Source organism: Protopterus annectens, chromosome 7.part0 (assembly GCF_019279795.1).
Source record: "Protopterus annectens isolate FY-2018-M chromosome 7.part0, PAN1.0, whole genome shotgun sequence".
Classification (NCBI taxonomy): Eukaryota; Metazoa; Chordata; order Ceratodontiformes; family Protopteridae; genus Protopterus; species Protopterus annectens.
Window position 1 is genome coordinate 482,123,697 of NC_056739.1, and position 21,801 is coordinate 482,145,497.

The following is a 21,801-nucleotide window of genomic DNA, read 5'->3' on the forward strand; positions in this document are numbered from 1 at the left end:
CATTGATTGCTTTGAATGGGACAAAGAAAAAGAAACCAAAGCAAAGTTGAAAGCGTAACAATCCATGTGTAGCGGCACATGAGCATGGAAGAGTAACCAGAGCACAAGGAAGCTTTTTTTAATTTAGAAAAAAAAATCAAAAGTTAAACTCACTACAAGAAAAACATTAAAACACAAGAGAGTGGATGATGTCCGACAAGGACTAAATTATCACTCGGAAATTCAGGGATTAATAGAGAGAAGCAAATTATGCTTAAAAGCAGAGCAGCAGAAACAAAATTAGGTTGCCTGGAATACAAGAGACATGGAAGACAGAGCTAGACTAAAAAGTATAAAATTGGTGGGATTTCCTGAAAGGTATGAGAAGGATAACTGTAATGCAGCTGTGCAGTAACTATTAGAGAGGGAGTCAGAGTATGAATTCTGCACAAATTCATAGAACAGGTGCATCAAGACAGTATGGGAGACCCCAGAGAGATCATGCTCATCCCGACAATTGTTAAATTTCCCACCTATCTGATGAAGGTATAATTACAATCACAGGTGCCAAGAAAAAGTTAATGGTGTCGAAATGATTTTTCATCTCCAAGACTTCTCTGGTGAGACTAGACAAAGAAATACCTTTAATCCACTGAGCCAGCAGCGTAAGGCAAGGAATATAAAATGGAGACTATTGTAACCCAGTATACTGCATATCCATCTGCAAGGTTCCACTGTGTCTTTAACCAATATGGAAGTGGCCTTAAACTGGTTAAAGGAGCCAGTTAATCAAAGTAACAGATGGTACTTCGCAGCAAAATAGTGCAACACGTCCTGAAGGATCAGAAGATGGTGGTGCAGTGACCGACTTTAAACTGTAAATAGAAAATGTCTGTTGTACAGGTACATTTAGTGCAACCCTTTTTCTTTCAGACTTTTGACTGATGGAACTGTAAGTTCTTTTTACTGGACCAGATGTGAAGAGGATTGATTCACCTTTCTACTTCATGCTGACTTATTTCCCACTTTTGGTGCTAGTAAAGAAATGGCAGATGTTAAGTGGGACTGGGATGTTTTGGATGGATGGATCACTAGTGGGCTGCTTCTGTGAGGGGCAAGAATCTTAATGGAAGAGGCATTTGAATACGATTTCTGGATGAAGGGAAATAACCTTATTTATAGAAAATTTATCCATGGTTTAGAATCGAAGGTGGTCATCTCACTCTTGTTCATGCTTTAGTATTGCATGCTGATTAGTTATTGTAATGCCCGTTCCTCTTAATACTTGTAAAAAAGGAGTGGATGTATAGAGCTGGAGCAGGGATTTTTTTTGTTTGGATGATCCTCCATTGGTTTTATTTCATTTTAAGGGGGTGAATTTCACTTGCAAAACACTGAAGTGACTTCTAGATGAAGAAAGGTAAGTAAAATGTGACATTGAAGTTAACAAGGAGAAGACGGTTTCTCATTAAGAATTCCTTTTGAAATGCTGATTGTCCCTGTGATGATGTGAGGTAGTGCCAGCTGTGCTAGGGGGAGCAGGGCAATAGTGCATGTGTAACATATGCCAGCATAGCTAGCAGGAGTTTCAAGAGTCGTCATTTGAATAATAAACTGATTTGTACAGATGCTTGTTTAAAAATGTATTTGTAAAGCTGCTTGTGTTAAATGTATCAACAGAAGGTCTTGCTGGACAGAAATAATATACATGTGTGTTGGGCTGTATTGTTTTAACTGTTGAAATGTGTATATTTTAACAGAGAATACTGGAGAGGAAGAGGTTAAGCTCAGCCCTGCTAACATTAAGAAAAATAGCCTAAAATTAAATAACTCTGTTTAGGCCATAAATATTCCATCTCACAGGTCTGAATGCAGCTGGAGAAGTCTAAAAGCTGCAGGAAGGGTAGAAGTGCTGGAATTGTTTTATAGCTTCCAGAGGCTGTATTAATCCTTAGCAAAGTTCTATGGATGTATTGTGACACATCTGTGCAAATCCTGGCTCAGTTGCTAGTGAGGGGGGTATTGTGGGAACTACAGTCAGGTGACCAGATGCAATGTCATTCTCTAGCCAGCACTGAAATTGTATTGGTATACTAGTGAGATGTGTTAGTGGTGCTCATCACTGTTTTCTGAGACCTGAGAAGTCAGTCATACACCTTCATCTTTCCTTGCACTGGTAAATAAGTATGGAACAGTAATTCAGTCATTTAGGAAAATGAGATTAAATGATCGGATATTGTTAATCCTTGTTCATTCCCGCGCTCTAGCTGCTCCTTCTGATGCGTGAGATATCAGTTGCATGGAGGAGTTAGATATCGACTCAGTGGTGGCCAGATGAGAGGCCACTTTGTCACGGACCTCAGACATGGCACCAGCCAAGGTTTGAGAGAGCTTGGAAATTAGATCCCTTTGAAGCCTGGTAAAGTGTACCATATAATTCAGGGACCTGATAGCAAAGGTCACTGATGCAAAGGAGCGCTTCCCTATCCTTTCCAGGGCCCGGGACTCTTTGTTGGGCGAATGGATATTCTGGCTTTCTTCTTTTGCCAGATCCTTTTTGGTTGCGGCCGCCACCACCAGAGCATCCACAGTAAGACCTTTGGACCAATGGGGATCTGTAACAGGAGGGGACAAAATCTTATCTGTCCTCTGGGGAATAGCCTCGACTGTGTCAGGAGCCTTCCATGCACGCTGCACAATGAGCCGGACCTGTTCATTGGCAGGTGGAGTAACTCAGGAGGTAGGGTCCAGGCGTGAAAAGCCTGCAGGAACTCCGACTCCTCAGAGGTCGGATTAGAGGGCTGCCAGTCACCTCTCTGTTTAAGGATTTCGAAGACATCACCAAAGGATACCTCAGAGGGTGACCGAGGGGATCCTTCCCCATCAAAGTCTGTATCTTCAGTGAGGGACTCCTCTGTGGAGTCCATGTACTTCCTCTTGCACAAACTTTTCTGGTAAACTTCCTCAGAGGGGGAAGACCATGGAAAGGGGGCTTCCTGTGGGAATACGTCCTTAGGCCCTTGCGCCCGGTGTCCGCTAGGTGCGACTTGTGAACATAGCGGTCCAGAGGAGGGTGGGGGGGATAGACAGCACAGTATCGCCAGCAGACACCAGAGCCTTCTCCATCAGTTGGAAGGCTGGCCCACCTGAAAAGGGGCGAGTGTCCAGGACAAGGGGTCACCCCTTCCCTAAGTGGCTCAGCCTGCCGACCCGGAGTCCCTGGATGGCTGTGAAACATCAAATTACGAGTTTCACGACTATCATCCTGGGACGTAGCAAAGCTGTCCTGCCACGAAGGCAACTGCGGTTCCTTAGTGAGGTCCATAAAGGGAACCGTAGAGGGGAAAGACTGTGCTATATCAAGGGGCTTCAAAGGCAATGAAGGAGGAGAATAAGAAGGGGTCTTTGGCGATGGGTGATCACCTTCCAAGGAAGGATAGGTCCTGGGGGCAGGCCGGGATACCTCTGACCCAGAAGCACTTGATCCACAAGATGCAACACGTGTTCAGAAAGGCTTTTAGTGGACCTCACGGACACAGCTGAGGGGGAAACAGGTCTGTCAACAGAAGAGACTAGCTCGATGCCCACCTCACCGCACTGAGAAAAACGGTGCCGAGAGAGATTGGACTATGGGTGTCTGCACCAAGGAAATCATTGGTGCAGAGGTCACGGTCTGCACTGACAAAAAGATTGGTGCTGAAGTGGTTGCCCGTACCGAAGCGGGAACCGACAAAATTGGTGTCAATAACTGACGCGTCTGTTCCGGGTAAGATGTCTGAGCTGATGTGGTTAAGGTCTGCGCTGACTGAACAGTCGGTGCCGATGTAGTAGCAGTAGTCTGAACCGAGGAGCTCTTCGGTACCGATGCAGTAAAGGCTGCAGTAGACTGAGCCAAAATCACTGATGGCACCTGAAGGCCTTGGCTCCAAAGGTCTAGGCACCAAAAGCACTGGGGCCGACAGTGAGCTCCGAAGCAGAAATCTTAGCCGCCTTAGGTCTTGGTTGGCGGGAGTCCCCAGCCGAGGATGAAGGCAGAGACTTGGCTTTTGTAGGATCATCCAATTTTTTTTTCTTATGGGCTCTGAGGAGTTGAAGCCTCCGACCCAGAAATAGCCTCTGAAAAGGTAGATTTAAGAAGTCCCTTCAGTAACAATTTATTTTTCCTCTCAATCGAAGTTCTGTTGGAAAAGTTTTTACAAATACCACAGGGCGGGTCAACAGATAAGTGAGACACACCCAAGCAATAGACACAGAGTGCATCTGATGTAGATAATTTGTGTCCACAATCTGAACACCTTTTAAATCCTGGACTACCTTTTTTATCTGCCATGATAGAAAATGAGAAAGAAGAAAGGGTACCAGCAATGGTACGAAAGAATACCCGAAGGTATTGAAGAAAGGAAGGGTTTACCAATGATGGTAAGGGAGAAAATACCTCGCGGTAAATGTTTTCAGTATATATATAGAGAGGGCTTGTATCAAACAAATTGTGCAGGTGGAAATAAAGGTATACAGAGGTTGGATGAATTTAGAAATGTTTTTGGATAACTCCACAATTGGTTGGTGGGTGTACTTGGCACTGTAATATGTAGACCATTTAATCAAGAATGCTGCCCCACTCTGATGTGCTCAGCTTTGCACTATCATCAGTATTACCCACTGAAGGCAGAAGTCTGTTTATTCCTCTTGTTTTCTTCCTCAATGTATTTTTTTTTTTACGTGAAGCATTTACTCCCACCTTTCTTTTTTGTATTCCAATGCAGAGCTAGGCTGAAAAACTTGCAGCACACAGTTTGGAGTTTTGGAAATTATTTTCTAGATGTATTCCACTGATAGCTCATGAGACATTATGCTTTCTCATTTTTGTGAGTTGCTTTTAACCAAATTTTCTCATTACTAATAGTGCTCTGTGACTATGCAACCATCTTGTTCTGTTAAAACTTTGTCCTGTTGTGCTGTAACTGATTTTGTTTGCACGTGGTGCAGAGAATGCAGAGCAGTCACTGGGCATTTTGTAAGCGAGGATGAATTAAATTAAATTTTTCTCTTGCAGGACCCAGCAGGCATTTTTGAGCTGGTGGAGGTGGTTGGCAATGGAACGTATGGGCAGGTACATAAGGTAAGTAGTGTGATTATTTCATATTTATGTGAATTGTGTAATCCACTGATAGTTCCCAACAGTTGCACGCATTAAGCTATGAAGGTATGCCAGTTAAAATTTTTATGCAAGATTTATCTCCGGTTTGAAACACTATAACAAATTAAAGCTTATTTTGTGATGCTTTGCGGAATTGCAAAATAGGGTCTACTTTATATCATGGAAAAATTAATCTCAAGCGCTGACAGCTGAAATGCAGAATGTCAAAATTGCTGTTTTGGGGGACTGCGCGTCCCACACCCCTGCTAAATATAGATTCCAACTCGGAGATTGCACTACAGTGAGGAAATGGCAAATATCCTGATCTCCACTGTGCTGTGATCCAAAAAAATTAATTTTGACATTCTGCATTTTCGCTGATGTCAGCGCTCAAGATTTTAATTTTTCTATGATATAAAAGTAAACCCTGTAAAATATTGGCATGTGTTTGGTGACATGAGTCACTAGGTTCTTTTCTGCTTGTTTTTTTTTTTTCACCAAGTCTCTTCTTTTGCAGTCATACGGTGACTTGGGTTGGGTTGCAGCCATTATTGCAGTTTTTCCGTTAGGTAGTAGATGCACTTGATATACTTGAGTGTGTTGCAAAGTTTCTTGTTTGAATCATTGTTCCTGGTTGAACATTGTTCATCTGATCATGAAGAAAATTAATTTGCAATTTCTATATATTTACTGTTGTGTGCAAGTAAGTGTAAGGATATTCCTAACTGCTGTGAAGTAATTTCTAAAGTTAAGTGGTACGTTCAAATCATAATTGCCTCCTGGAGCATGAATGGATTATGTGCTAAAAAAGCCACATAACCTAGAGTGAACCCTCCAATTTTGTGTGACCTTTTGGAAGGCGCTTTAAGCAGTTTTGTCAGTCTGAGTGCTATTGAGTGCTTGGGGGGATGTAAAATGAGCACATCTACTTTTGATTTTTCCAGAATATTTTGATATGCTGTGGGCATTTTACAGGAGTTTTTCTTCATGCGACGTCTCTTATAAAACAGAGGTGACCCTAATGTAGCCAGTTGATAGCATTGTGTTACAAGGCTGTTTTTACTAATGCAATTTCTTTCTTGTCTCTACCTAATGTTTTTCCTTTTTAGGTTTTGCACTCAACTGCATATACCGTCTGCCAGTCGACCTTTCAATGTCATGTAGTGGTTGTGGAGACATGGCTCTTGATCTACCTCCCTCTTTTATACTGCTAGTGTAGCTTTAATTTCAATCCCATGATTTGTCTGTTACGTTCCTACATTTGGTAGCTAGGAGGTTCAAGCCATTGCTTTATTCATGTAGCTATCTGATCACAAACAAAGGCCTGCACTTGGTATAGCCTACACTACTTGGAAGAGTAGTACAGCATAAAGCTCTGCTACAAGTATTAGCATTTCAGCCCTACATGCAAAGACACAGGATGGAGAAGTTGCAGGCTTAGCTTCTGTCTTGCAAAAAGAGTAACTGAGTGTGGATATGCTGGCATTAGTAATATAGTCCCTTGCAAAAGTGTAGAGGTGCCAGTGTACTGAGTTGCTTCTAGTGTCACCAACTCCCCTTAACTGAGGTGTTGAGCTGGTACTAGGAATTCCGTGATGAAGCTTGCACGTGTGGTTGTCTGTAGTGACCCCTGTCCCTGCAGGAGCATCAGAGTATACATGGTGAGCATTGAGTGGCAGTGTTAGACCATTTAGAAAACTTGTTACATCTCCAAGCTACTTTCCAGTCCCAAGCTTCAGTACCCTGTCACTTTGTCTAGAATTTGACCCTTCTGGGATCACCCAATTTGAGCCTTCCCAGAACTGGGACTAGAGGAGAATGTCTAGTCTGTCCTGAGAACAGAAGTCAATGCTATCTCAGATTGATGAGAATAGCAAGACCTTCCATCCCTAGAGTTCCTTCCTGTTTCCTCCTTTCTGTGGGGGAAGCCCACTGGTTCAGAGTCCGGAATGGACTCGTATCTGGCTTTATTGTACTAGAAACCAAAAATTTCTTGTGTTTGAGGAAGTAGGAGCTGCTTTGTGTCCTAGTAATACAGTTTGTGCACAAGGATGCTATTTTTGCAGCCTGGAAGCATACGGTTACACCTGGTTGTATAGAAGTTGATGCATTTTACAAACTCCCAGATGAGTGAAGCAAGTTGTTCCTGTATCTAAGTCCAACACTGATCCAAGAGAACCTCTGTCCAGCTAACCACTTCAGAGTATCCAATACTTATGAAAAAGCATGGGCCAAAACAATGTTTTCCTCTCTGTTTGTTCTGTTGGTCTTGTATGGCCAGGTTCCACTTGTTACTGGCGTTTCTGGCAGTAACTGCTTCTATACCTTATGGAGTAGTGGAGGAGCTGGTGAGGCCCTTACTACGACTTCTGAGTTTCCATGAGAGACCTACTGTAATAGCACAGTGGCTTGGACAATAGGCTTGCATGCACTTGATTAGCTTAAACTCTCCTGCTTTGTGGATGAATTTAAGCAGGTTATATTTGTGTACAAGTCTTGTTTGCACAAGTCTTTTAACCAAGACTTGGTCAAGTATCACAGTTGTAAGACCTTATTTCTTTCTACTGTGGAGGGTTTCTGTGGCCCTGCTTTCCTTGAATCATCATGTAGGCCAGACTCTCCCTCGGCAAATAAATCACTTCATGAAAGAGAGGCTATCTTTAGACATCAGATGGTGCTTCTTTACCAGTTGTGCAGGCTGTCTTTCATGAGTGGTTCTGCTGACCAAGCAGTTGAAGTCGCAATTTTATTTTGGAACTGTGCATGGTTGGGAATGGGGAGAGGGCTCAGACTCTGTTTCTCAAATTGGAGAGCTGTAATAAGAGCCAGTGGATTGTGGATGACGTGAGCAATTGCATTAGTTTTCTCCAGAAAGAGACCTGCTCAGACACTAAGCAGTCTCTGCTGATCTCCTGAAACAGCTGTAAAGGATCCATAGCAGCTGCTGATGCTTCAGAATTATGCCTAAGATTACTCCTGTGTTTTTGTAGCATTGAAGGGTGTGGGAGACTTTTTCCATCCATTTTTGGACCTCTTCCTTCAGTGAACATATCCTGCAGTTCAGGTGGAGGATGATGACCTGTTAAGTGGTCCATGTGCCTGTTACTGCAGATTATTTGAATGATGCTGCTGGTAATGGACATTTTGGGATATTGTTTGGGGACTGCACAGGAAGGAACTTCAATTCACTTGGGGAGTGCATCCCTCTCTTTGTAGAATGTAGCTTAGTCTACTTTTCACATCCAAAAGTTGTTGGCCTTTGTGGCAAGGCATTGCAGTCAAAGGACCTTACCTCCATGTGTTCTGCATCTTCCCTGGCTTGGGTGCTTCCCTAGTGCGGACCCCAGGTTCTCTTTAAACTGGAAATTCCTCATTGAGCCCTTTCCAGGTTCTGCCGTCATAGAGGTAGAGTTGTGCATATTTCATTATCACACTTGTTCAAAGATTGCACAAGAATGGTATTTAGTCATATAATGGAATCTTGTTTCATCAGAATCTCAGCAGACTACCCATATTCAGTCAGTTGGCACTCATTTTCCATTTGATTCAAGACCGTGAAGTTAGAGGTGCAGGGGAAGCTCTGCAGCATTAAAGTCTTTCAGCAGGTGCCAGTTTGATGAATCTTTTTTCTGTTTGGGTTATAAAAGTCTTCTCAGCAAAATCCTTAAAATCATGAGTGTGTGAGACCTTGACAGCCTTTAAGTAAAAGCAGTTTTCAGGTTTGCACACTTTGCTTTTTTTTCCTGATGGTGGCCTTTATCTTGGTGAATTACACACTTGATGATTGGGGTATCAGTCCTTTGAGAGCTATCATTGGATGCAGGTGCACTACATGCTCCTGGATTATCTAGGTTTGGGACTTATTGCCGATTTTGAAATTGTACCATCTGCATAAACGTATGTGGGCCTTTCTTTTCTGCATCTGAACTTGTTTGGTTGTGATAATGGATGCTTTGCTGCCAAGGTGGGAAAGGCTACCATTGGTTTTCATAGTAGCTCATGGAAAGTGGGCTTTCTGGGAAGAGACTCCTCATTTAATCACCTGGAACTGTGGATGGTGTTTTTTTGCTCCGATTTTGAAATAACTGACAACAGAACACTTGGTGATCTCTCTGGACCAGCAGCCAGTCCTTTGTAAATTACAATAAGGATGCAGATTGCCATTTGTTCATAACCTTGTGCATAGAGCATTTTTCTGGCAGTAAGCAACAGATACTTTTGTAGCCATTCACAGTCCTGAAAAGAACTTGCTGGTTGAGTCGAGGCACCCCCCCCCCCCCATTATCTTCAGATCCAAGAGAAAAACTGGTGAAGTGTCTGAGTAAGTTTTTTGGAAGTGGGCCACCGTGGAGATAGACCTGTTCATAGCCTAAAAGAATGCTGACACCTCCCCATTTCTACTCTGTGGATCAGGACAAGGTAGAGGTCTTTGTTGAGGTTCCTCTAGTGGCAGGACAGTTTAATGCATCTCCATCTCATTCCCTTTGCTTGTGCCTCACCTTCAAGTTCAGAAAAGAATTGTCCTTACTGCTGCTATGTGGCTAGGGTGTAGTAGAAGGATTTTTTTATCCCTGGCATTACAAAAAACTTTAGTATAAGCAGGAACTTTACTTGGGCCCAAGGTCAGGGAAATCCTAATGAGGAATGGACAAAATGTCTACCATCAGAATCAGTTGAACACCTGAAGTCCATTTTATGCAGCCAGAATGGTAGAAAATGTTTGTGGTTCCGAAAGTCCCAGAACTTTGCTCAAGGCAGGGTGTCTACTTCAATGGACATAGAGGCAGATTGCAGAACAAGGGATATTGAGGTCCTTTCACTAGCGAACCCTTTTTGTCCCCTTGAATTGGCTTCACTAGCCTTTTTTGGAGGCAGTCTGGGGCTGCTTATCACTGTATCCTCAAGCCTGAAAGTCATCACTAACAATTCTTGGATGTTGAGAGTGATGCCCAGAGGCTGTTGCATCACTTTCCAATGTTTTTTCAAAATTGGAATCAAAGACCTTTCTAGCTGTTCTACCCTGACAACGGACAGCCTCGCAGGAAGTCTGCTTAAAAGTGAGAAATCATGGACGTCCCACCAAACCGTAGAGGATTTGGAGTGACCCTGCCATTTAATCCCAAATCATGGAGTTTTAACTATTGTATGATGCAAATGAAAGACTATTCTGGTAAGGTGTATAGGATTTTTACTTTTGATCAAACAGCAACTTAAGTTACTGTAGGCCGGTTTTAGTTAAACATTTGGCACAAAATTCTGTAGTGGAAATTGAGTATAATTCTAAATGTTACTGTAGCAATGAATATGTAAGAACTAATGAGTCTGTTTTGTGCACAAATCTTTTTATCTCCACCTTTTTTGAGAATTCATTGTGGAACGTTGAGGTAGTCAAAAAGTATTGATCTACAATAAAGAGGTGGTGGCCACATATCAGTCTTAGGAAAGCTTAGGTGTTCAGGTTACCATTATTAAAAATAACTGAACATTTATTTTAAAGCAAAACCTTCAGCGGTTTGCCAAAGGGCTTGAGAAGTTGTTTTATTAGGCTGGACTGTAGCTCATGAGCCACCCACAAAGTGCACCCAAGACTTCTATCCTCAAGGATTTTGGTTGAGTGCAACCCTGAATTTAACCCCAATGCTTTATTTGCTTCAAGCCAGTTCATTTTGGGTATGGCATGTGGTGTACACAGAAAAAAAATGTATATGTAAAATTTTGTTTTTGCACACGCACTTACATTTGTTCTCGAGATATACAGGATTTACACTTGTAATGACACTTCAGTAAGAAGTATTAGCCATTAGTGCATCCTGAATAATTGGGAGAAGTTCTGCACAACATCCATAGTGTAAACAGAGTGATGCAAAAATTTACTGTTGAAGTCGTTTGGATACCTAAATCTAGAACCTGGCTCAATTTTGAAATATCTGAAACTTTGTCAGTAACTTAATTGTGGTCCACTGTTCATTGCACCATAGACTGCTGTTCTAACCTTGGGCAACTTAGTATAGCTCAGTACTGAATGTCACCCCATCAGTTTGGCTGGTTGAAACCATGGTATGGGTGGCTGATTGAAGCTCTGATATTCTTCGTGTTTCACTGTTGCAGTCATTACATTTGGGTAATATGCCTGCAGGTTGCCCTCAGTCGGCCTGATTAACAAAGTCTTGGGTCCTGTGTCGGTTGCTGTCCCTTCTTCCATGATGTCAGGTTGTCAGGGGTATAAAACATGCAGCCGATGCCATTACATCAGTCTTTCTTGCCGTGCGGTGCCCGAAGCAGAAGCAGTTCACAAGTGTCGGTTAGCTGAAAATTTTTATTTTCGAATTTCAGAACCGAAGTCTTCAACTAAAAGCTAAGTACCCCGTTGGGGAAACTTTTTCTTGCTCCTTTCCAATGTCACTAAAAGTTAATAAATGCATTACTTGTGGAAAGCAAATACCTCATAAAGATTTTCATTCGTATTGCATTCCTTGCCTAGGCCCTGATCACGACGTACCGTGTTGTCTGTTTTGTGCTTTAATCAGCGCACTATCCGTCATCTGTATATTTTTGCCTCTACATATTTCAGTTCTTGGTTTAATTATCCAGAAATGTCCGTTAGCCATCCGACTACCGGATTTCTGAAAAAACACAAAGATAAAGACAGAGACAGGCCGGCGAGGTCCAAAACAGCTGACGCCGTTTCTCCTAAGCCAGTCGCCAGTTCACCGGTACTCAGTGAGGTGCTTTCGCAGCCCCTGATACCCACTACTTCTGATTCGCAGGCCTCTACTGAGACCCATTCTGAGTCCGGTATGCAGTGAGATACTTCAACTATGGAACCTGCGGATGTCTACCTTGGATGGGTCCAGAGCCGCTGTGCAGGCACCGGCTTCTGAGGGTGTATTCAGGCCTATGGGCGGCTTGCATGTTAAATCGATGCCTCCTTCATTGATGAGGCCTAAATCTCGATCCATGTCTAAAAAACCGCCCAGGCCACATGCTCAGGCCTCTGTGCCTAAACAAAAAATGATAAAAATGGCTGAAGATCTAATAACTCTAATCAGGGGTAGTCACCACCCCCCCTACCCCCCCCCCCCCCCTGAGGCCTAGGGCTGAGCTTGATTATGAATTTTCTAATCAGGATTCTGTTTTTTCTGACTCTTCTGATGACCTGGATTTGTCCTTACTTATGAGGATTCTGATGCAGAGGACTCTTCCCTCTACTTCCCCCTCCTGAAGATTTTTCTTTTGGGGAAACCTTGCATACTCCGAGAGAGCATTTTCACTGGGAAAGCCAGGAATTTTCTGATTCAAAAAAGAGGCGTAGGGATTTCCTTCTCCTACCTCAGCATATTCCTTTGGCTATTCCTGCTGTACTAGACATTGTTGATGCTTTCTCAGAATCCAGTTTGGCCCTGATTCCCTGCCTCCTGCTCCCAGTAAACCTGACAGATACTACAGGGTCCCGGAGTCCCATAAGTTCCTTTTCAAAAATCCTATTGCAGATCCAGAGACTATTTCACAGTGGCCCAAGGGCATTAAGGCTTCTACTGCTAAAAATCCTACCCCTTATGATAGAGACTCCAGGGTGCTGGATAGATGGGGTAAAATGGTTTATACTTCAGCAACCTTGGCAATTAGAGCTTTAAACTGACAATTTCATATGTTAAAATACCAGCAACGTGTTATTGGACTGCTTAAACAGAAAATGATGTTGATTCCTGACTGTGTGGAAAATAAAGACTTGCAGGATTTAATGCATTCTGCTGAACAAGTTGGAAAACATACTTTGCAGTGTGGTTTTGATTCTTTAGAGGCCTCTTGCAGGGCTGCTGTTACTGGGTCTGTGCTTAGAAGGCATGCTTGGCTTAAGGAGCAATCTTTGCCTGATCATGTTAAAGCTAAATTGTTGGATGCTCCTTTAAATCAGGACCGCCTGTTTGGCAACAAGGCTGAAGTTCTTAAAAAGATGGAAGATGAAGCTAAATCTATGCAACCTGTTAAAGATTTTTTTACAAGTTCAGCTTCCTAGATTTAGTAGACACTGGCCTTCTAAGAATTGGTCCTTTCCAGCCCCTTCCAGGTCTTCTGAAGCCAAACCCAGACACAGCAAAAACCCCAGGTTTCAGTCCCAGGAGACGCACAGAACTAAGCAGTGGGGGGCCTCCACTTCCAAATCAGGGAATAATAAGACCCCCCCCCCCCATGGTAAACTGTCTCAACGACCTCCTTTTAAAATTTCCAAGCACTTATCAACTGACTGCCTTTTTGGGGGGAAAGATTGCTCTTCATACAAAGAATTGAACTCATTACCCAGGACAAATGGGTTTTAAACAGTGTCCCAGGGATACAGATTTTACTTCCACACATTGCCAACGCCAAGCGAGTGGCCGGTCCTACCCCCAAATCAGTGGGCAGAGGCCCCAAAAAAGTACTTTTTCTCTTGAGCATGGGGGCTATTCAACTGGTACCAGAAGAGGAAAAGGGACAAGGTTTCTACTCGAGACTTTTCCTGGTACCCAGAAAAGACAATTCATGGTGTCCTATCTGGACCTGTCTACTCTAAACACCTTTCTGGAGATTCCAAAATTCAAGATGCTGACTCTTCACCAATTACTTCCTATGCTAGGCAATGATGTCTGGTTGGCAACACTAGATCTAAAAGAAGCATACCTGCACATCCCAATCAGGGAATCTTGCAGAAAATACCTACGCTTCAAAGCAGGCTACACGCACTATCAATTCTCTGCACTGCCCTTTGGCTTATCTACTGAGCCAGGGTATTCACAAAGTGCCTAGCTCCAGTGATTGCATTTTGCAGGCAAAGAAGTATTCAAATATACCCATACCTGGACGATTGTCTAATTCAGGCAGAAAGCCAGGACATACTTTTGAATCATCTGGCGTTTGTAAAAAGGGTTTTAAGTTGTCTGGGGTACACCATAAATGAAAAGAAATCACAACTGGTACCCTGTCAACAAATTACATTCCTGGGAGCAAGCTTGAATACAACTTCCCAGATGAGTTACCTCACGCCAGAAAAGCAAACTCATTTGACAACCTACTTCAAAGAAGTGGCCAGAAAAACCCTGCTATCTGCAAGACAAATACTGCAAGACTTGGGGTTCATGGCTTCCTGCATTCTTCTAATTCCATATGCATGACTGCGTGTGAAGAAACTACAGTGGTATCTAAAAAGTCTATGGAGTCAACATTCTCACAGCCTAGAAACAATGATTCCCATCATACCTTGCCTATGCCTACAGTTCCTTTGGTGGGCAGGGGCCTGCCACCAAAACAAGGGACTGCCTTTCACACCACCACTGCCTATGCATGGGGGGGGGGGCACACCTTGCAGGGAAGAGCATTCAGGGCAAATGGAACCCAAGTCAAATGCACCTGCATGTAAATCAAAAAGTGTTGGCTGTACAGAATGCTCTGACAGCCTTCAAGGACTACATTCTTCCAGGACAACTAATGGTAAAGACTGACAACACCACGGTTATGTGGTACATAAACAAGCAAGGGGGTACACATTCTTACCCCCTCTGCAGACTAGCCATGGCATTGTGGAACACAGCCTTGAGCTACCAAGTGCACCTACAAGTTCAGTTCCTGCCAGGAAAGTTAAATACACTGGCAGATGGACTAAGCAGAAACCTTATGGACCCACACGAGTGGAAACTGGAATCGAGGATTTTCAACATGTTGACAAGCGAATGGGGGAGCCTGGATATAGACCTGTTTGCCTCCCCCCAGAACTACCAATTGGACAAATTTTGCAGAAGGACTCCCCACAAATAAGCCTAGAAAGTGGATGCTCTGTCTTTCAGCTGGAAAAACCTATCCGTCTATGCCTTCCCCCTGCTGCCTCTGCTCTCCAAAGTACGACTAAAAGTCAAAACAGAATGTAAGGAAATCCACAATATACACAATGATTCTCCGGTTCCACCAATAAGTGCTCACGACTGCCATAAATCCACGATTTAATGAAGTCAAAAAACACAAAATAATTAAAACAGACTGATACGACAAAACACTAAGCATATACAAACAGACAAAGCGAACTGTTAAACTATGTTAAGCGCTTTCAACCAAATCAGCTGGTCTTCATCAGAACTAAAGCGTTTAACTATTACCCTGTTTAAATAACTTCAGTGGCACCAAAAACATATTTACCTTTCCTTAAAGTTGTATTCACTCTTTGTTAACATAAAATATTAGCATCCTTTGCAATGCCATCAAATTTCACTCAACACCTTTTCCAAAACAGGACAAACCAAGGATGATTTTGATTGCTCCAGACTGGCTGTTCTAACACTGGTACCTCCTCCTGCGCAGTGTGTCACGGTCATCTCCATGGCACCTGCCTCAGACTCCTTCCCTGCTGTCTCAGCAGGAGAACCAGATTCTGCACCCACAGCTTCCAACACTGGACCTTGCAGCCTGGCTAATTACTTAAATTCTCCCTTACTATCCCTCAGCAAATCTGTGATGGATGTAATCTTAGAGACAAGGAGGCCTAGTACTAGAAAATCTCGTGCTGAAAAATGGAAAAGATTCTGTGCCTGGAACCAATCTCAAGGGATGAGCACAGCAGCGCACATTTCTCAGATTTTACTACTTAACTGAGATGCTTCACAAGGACCTATCTTTTTCCTCCATTAAAATCCACGCCTCAGCCATTTCAGCTCATTTATAGCACAGAAGCTCCCCTCTTCTCTCATCCACTGCTCAAGCAGTACCTCAGAAGGGCCAAAAATTTGAGACCACCCAGGAGAGCTCCAACCCCAGCCTGGGACCTTAACTTTGTATTGGAGAAACTTGCTCTCCCTCCTTTCAAGCCAGCTGCTACTGCAGACTTAAAATTTCTTTCTTGGAAAATAGCTTTCCTTTTAGCAATCACTTCGGCTAGAAGGCTATCTGAATTACAGGCCCTTATGGCAGTGGAGCCTTTCATCATCTTTCATGTGGACAAGGTATCACTCGGGACCAATCCAAGGTAGTATCCAGTGTGGCTCTAAATCAGTCCATTCATTTGCCATCCTTTTTTCCCAGTCCACAGAACAAAGTGGAAAGGATTCTGCATTCCTTGGATGTGCACGGACAACTTAGATTCTACTTGGACAGGACTAAACCTCAAAGAAAATCTGAACTGCCGGTAGCATTTGCTGCAGGGGCAGAGGGGAAGGCTATTTCAAAACAAACCATTTCTAAATGGATAAGCCATTGCATTCTTTTCTGCTATAAGCACCATGGAAAACCTATCCCCCTGGGGATCGGACCTCACTGCACCAGGGCTGCATTCTACTTCTACAGCCTTTCTCAGAGGCGTTCCTACCAGGGACATCATAGAAGCTGTTACCTGGAGTTCTGTACATACTTTCACCAAGCATTACCATTTGCCAATTTTCTCTAAATCCAGAGCTGGCTTTGCCACTGCAATCTTGCAGGGCCTTATAGCTGCTCCTAATGCTGTCTAAACTCCTCCTCCCAACCATAGCTTTGGGAATCTACCCAAATGTAATGACTGCAACAGTGAAACACGAAGAACATAGTACAGTTGTGTACACTTACCGTAAATGTAGACGTTCAAGTGTATTCACTGTTGCAGTCCTGGTTACCCTCCCTCCTTCCCCCTAACTACTTTTGGCTATACCTCTACTTCCTTGACTTAAAAGCCTTTTTGGTGTATTTGCTTTTTTTGTTGGAGGTATACTTTTGTGTTTTTATGTTTAATTTCTCCCCATTAGGGGGGCACCTGACATCTGTGGCAAGAAAAACTGATGTAATGGCGTTGGCTGCATGTTTTATACCCCTGACGTCCTGACGTCATGGAAGAAGGGACAGCAACCAACGCAGGACCCAAGACTTTGTTAATCAGGCCGACTGAGGGCAACCTGCAGGCAGATTACCCAAATGTAATGACTGCAACAGTGAATACACTCTAACATCTACATTTATGGTACGTGTACACAACTGTACCTTTTACAGCCTAAAATGTGTGGGTAGTGGTGCAACATATAGTATTTTATTTCAGTTGTGCACTCTGTGTAGTAGTAATGTAGACCATTATTGTTTTGTTTCCTGAGCAAGTTAACACCTCACATGTACAGTGGATATAAAAAGTGTACACACCCTTGTTAAAATGCCAGGTTTTAGTGATAAAAAAAAATGAGACCACAATAAATCATTTCAAAACTTTTCCCACCTTTAATGTGACCTATAAGCTGTGACATTCAGTTGAAAAACAAATCTGTTGGGGGGGGGAATATAAAAAATAAAAAATGTACAGTAAGCTGGTTGCACAAGTATGCACACCCTTAAACTAATACTTTGTTGAAGCACCTTTTGATTTAATTACAGCATTCAGTCTTCTTGGGTACACAGCTGTCATCAGAGACTCTGATTAACCCCAAATAAAGTTCAGCTGTCCTAGTAGGATTTTCCTGACATTTACTCAGTTGTCTGCTACAGCAAAAGCCATGGTTCACAGAGACCTTGCAAAGCATCAAAGGGATCTCATTGTTGAAAGGTATCAGTCAGGAAAAGGGTACAAAACAATTTCCACAGCATTAGATACACCATGGAACACGTGAAAACGGTCATCAAAAAGTGGAGAAAATATGGGACAACAGTGACGTTGCAAAGAACTGGACGTCCCTCCAAAATTGATGAAAATACTAGACTAAAACTGGTTAGGGAGGCTGCCAAGAGGCCTACATCAACACTGAAGGAGCTGCAGGAATTTCTGGCAAGTACTGGTTGTGTACATGTGACAACAATCTCATTTTCCACATGTCTAAACTGTGGGGAAGGGTTGCAATACAGAAGCCTTTTCTTACACAAAAAAAATCCAGGCCCGATTAAAATTTGCAAAACAATACATAGTCTCCCAAAAGCATGTGAGAAAATGTTATGGTCTGATGAGACCAGGGTTGAACTTTTTGGCCACAATTCCAAAAGGTACGTTTGGTGCAAAAGGAACACTTCGCATCACCAGAAAAACACGATCCCCATGGTGAAGCATGCTGATGGCAGTATCCTGCTTTGTGGTTGTTTATCTTCAGCTGGAACTGGGGCTTTATTCAAAGTGGGGGGAATTATGAATAGTTTCAAATACCAGTCACTTTTGGCCCAAAACCTTCAGGCATCTGCTAGAAAGCTGAAGATGAAGAGGAATTTCACCTTTCAACAATGACCCCAAGCATACATCCAATTCAAGAAAAGAGTGGCTTCATCAGAAAAAAAATTAGTTTTGGAGTGGCCCAGCCAGAGCCCAGACCTAAATCCAATAGAAAGTCTGTGGGATGACCTGAAGAGGGCTGTGCACAAGAGATGCCCTCGCAATCTGACAGATTTGTAGCGCTTTTGCAAGGAAGAGTGGGCAAATATTGCCAAGTTAAGATGTGCCATGCTGAAGAACTCCTGCCCAAGAAGACTGAATGCTGTAATTAAATCAAAAAGTGCTTCAACAAAGTATTAGTTTAAGGGTGTGCACACTTGTGCAACCAGTGTACTGTATGTGTTTTATTTTTTATATTTTCCCCTTAACAGATTTTGTTTTTCAATTGAATTGTACAGGCTATAGATCACATATACACACACCACAAGTTACCCCTCAGGATGGACCTACTCACACAGGACAAGGGAAATCTAATACACCCTCAAATGTCCACCCTAAACCTAACCCACTACTAGAAAATCCTATCTATCCAAATTGAAGAGGTTTTCTGTCTGGTGTCTTAAAAAAAAAAAAGTCTGTGGAGTCACCAGTGGTCCTGTCTTACCTGTGTGAACTAATGAAAACTGGCTTGTCATACTCTTCCATCGAGACGCATTTATCTGCCATCTCAGCATGTTTACCTTTGACTCCTCCCTTGATGTCCAGGTTGGAAGTCAAGTTGTTCTTGAATTGAGTTCTACACATCAGACCACCAAGGAAACAAATTCCTCCTCCATGGAATCTCACCTTTGTGTTGTAAAACCTTACTTTAGCTCCTTTTGAACCAAAGGCCTCTTTACAACATTGCACATGGAAAACTGTTCTGGTGGCTATTACCTCTGGCGGAAGGGTTTCTGAACTTCATGCCCTCATGGCATCATTTCCTTTCAGTTTTCCATCAGGACAGGGTATCCCTACATACCAGCCCATCCTTCATACCAAAGGTAGTGAGCGAGCTATCACTGAATCAGGCTGTTAGTCTCCCTACTTCCCATCTTCACAATCTTCTAGTGAGAGAATCCTTCACACTTCAGATGTGCACAGCTCAGATACTAGGCAAAAACCAAGTCCCTCTGCAAGTTTGATAGGCTTTTTATTTCCTGTCATCCAAGAGTCCTGGGACATCCTGTTTCCAAGCAAAGTATTTCCTTCTGGATTTCTAAAGCCATTGCCTTCTGTTACACTGCAAATGGGAAGGATCTTCCTTCTCCAGTTAAGGCACACACTACTAGAGCTGTCTTCTTCTCGGGCCTTTCTTTAAAGGTTTGGATACAGCTTCCATTTTGGAGGCAGCTATGTGGTCATCTGTTCACACTTCAACCAAATACTACAAATTGGATTTCATCTCCAGGTTCAGAGCAGGATTTTCCAGAGCTATTCTGCATGGATTTGTGGAAAAGTTGTCTCTGCTCCTCCTCCCAATTCCTCTTCTGCATGAGTTTTGCATTCTCCCTCATGTTATGGATACTGCAGCATATGAAAAGGGCATAGAATAGTTGTGTAAAATCTTGCCATAACCATAGATGTCAGTCTCTATATGCTGCAGTATAGTTTCCCTCCCTGCCTTCCCCTGATACTTGCCTGGCCTCTGCATAGTCGCTTCCTTCAGGCTGGTGCTTGTCGGCATTCAGTTCTGAGCTGGGTGCTTGCTGACATCCGCTTTATACCAGATGTACATTTATGGCAGACGTACCCTGTGTGATGTGGGCCGTCGCATATACCTTTGCAGCAGTAGCATTTTAACTTTGGTATAATGGCCGGATGTACAGGTCGACCAGAGGTGGGTCTCCCTCATGTTGTGGATACTGCAGCATATAGGAGGAGGACATCTATGGTTATGGAAAGATTTTACACAGCTATTCTTTCGTCTAGTATTGCATCTTCTGCCATTACAAACCAGCAGTCAGGCACATCTTCTGCAGCTATTCCAATGTTCAGTAAGGGCAGGGGAGAATTAACTTCCTTTTTGGGTCAGGGAGATATTCTGGATGATGTTCGTGTTTCACTGTTGCAGTCATTACTCTTGGGTTATCCTGCTGGCAGGCTACCCGCAGTCTGCCTGAATTCCAAAGTCTTGGTCTGGCGTCTGTTGCTGTCGCCTCTTCCCTGACGTCAGTGCGCCAGGGGTATAAAAGATGCAGCAGACGCCATTTTCTTCAGTCTTTCTTGCCGCGCAGTGCCCGAAGCAGAAGCAGTTCGCAAGTGCCGGTCGGCCGACTCCTGAGATTTTCGTGTTCGAATTTCAGATCCGAAGTCTTCATTTAAAGCTAAGTACCCCGTTGGGGAAACTTTTTTTCTTGCTCCAGACCGATGTCAGAAAAAGTTAATAATTGTATTTCTTGTGGGAAGCAAATACCTCATAAGGACTTCCATTCTTACTGTATTCCTTGCCTAGGCCCTGATCACGACGTAGCTAATTGCAGATTTTCTGCAAGATTTAACCAGCCAACTAGTAAGCGTCGGTACGATTTTGCTTTTCATTACTTTGGCCAGAGATTTAATTACACGATGTCGTCGGATAGCCATCCGACTACCGCAATTCACAAGAAACGCAAGGAAAAGGGCAGGCATCCGAGGTCCAAAACTGATGACGAGGCTTCTTCTAAGCCATTCGCCGGTTCTCAGTGAGGTGCTTTCGCAGCCCCTGACGCCCGCTACCTCAGAGCCGCAGGCCGCTTCCGACTCTCACGTGGAGCAGATTAGGCCTCTGGAAACTCGGGTATTGGACACTTGGAAAATATTCCCTCAGATGGGTCCGGAGCCGCTGAGTAGGCATCGGCTTCTGAGGGTGTTTTCAGGCCTACACAATTGTATATAAAACCGACTACAGCTCCAAAGGCAAAGACTAAAGCACCACAAAAGACAAAGAAACAAGTACAGCAAGCCCATGGACAGGCCTCCATGCCTAAAAAACAGATGCTCAAAATGGCCGAATACCTAATACTTTGATCAGGGGTTCCCATCCCCCTCCTGAGAAGAGGCCTAGGCAAGAGACAGAATATGAATCCTCTGATCAGGTTTCCATTTCATCTGGTTCCTCTTCTGACCAAGAATACTCCTTCCCCTCCCTATGAGGACTCCGATGCTGAAGAATCTATCCCTTCAGCCTCCCCTCCTGAGGATTTTTCTTTTGGGGAAACCCTGCGTACCATGAGGGAGCACTTCCACTGGAAGAGCCAGGACTACTCAGAATCTAAGAAAAGGCTTAGAAATTTTCTTTTACTACTTCAGCACAGGCCTCTTGCTATCCCTTCTGTTTGACATTGTAGATGTATTTTCAGAGTCCGGCCTGTCCCCTGACCCTTTACCCCCTGCACCTGTTAAGCCGGACAGATAATACAGGGTTCTAGAGTCACACAAATTTCTTTATAAAAACCTTGCTGACGGCGCACTATTTATCAGGGTCCCAAAGGGGTCAAGATTTCCACTGCAAAAAAACATATCCCCTCTGATAGGGATTCAAGGGCCCTGGACA

At 43.4% G+C, this 21,801-nt stretch overlaps 1 protein-coding gene across 1 annotated transcript in view; it reads left to right on the forward strand.

Annotated features, from left to right (window-relative positions):
- Positions 1 to 21,801, forward strand: part of MINK1 (misshapen like kinase 1) — a 1,658,622-nt gene that overhangs the window by 120,765 nt on the left and 1,516,056 nt on the right. The window contains exon 2 of the mRNA XM_044077078.1: positions 5,033 to 5,098. Coding sequence (XP_043933013.1) covers positions 5,033 to 5,098 — 66 coding nt within the window. The remainder of the gene's footprint in view (positions 1 to 5,032; positions 5,099 to 21,801) is intronic.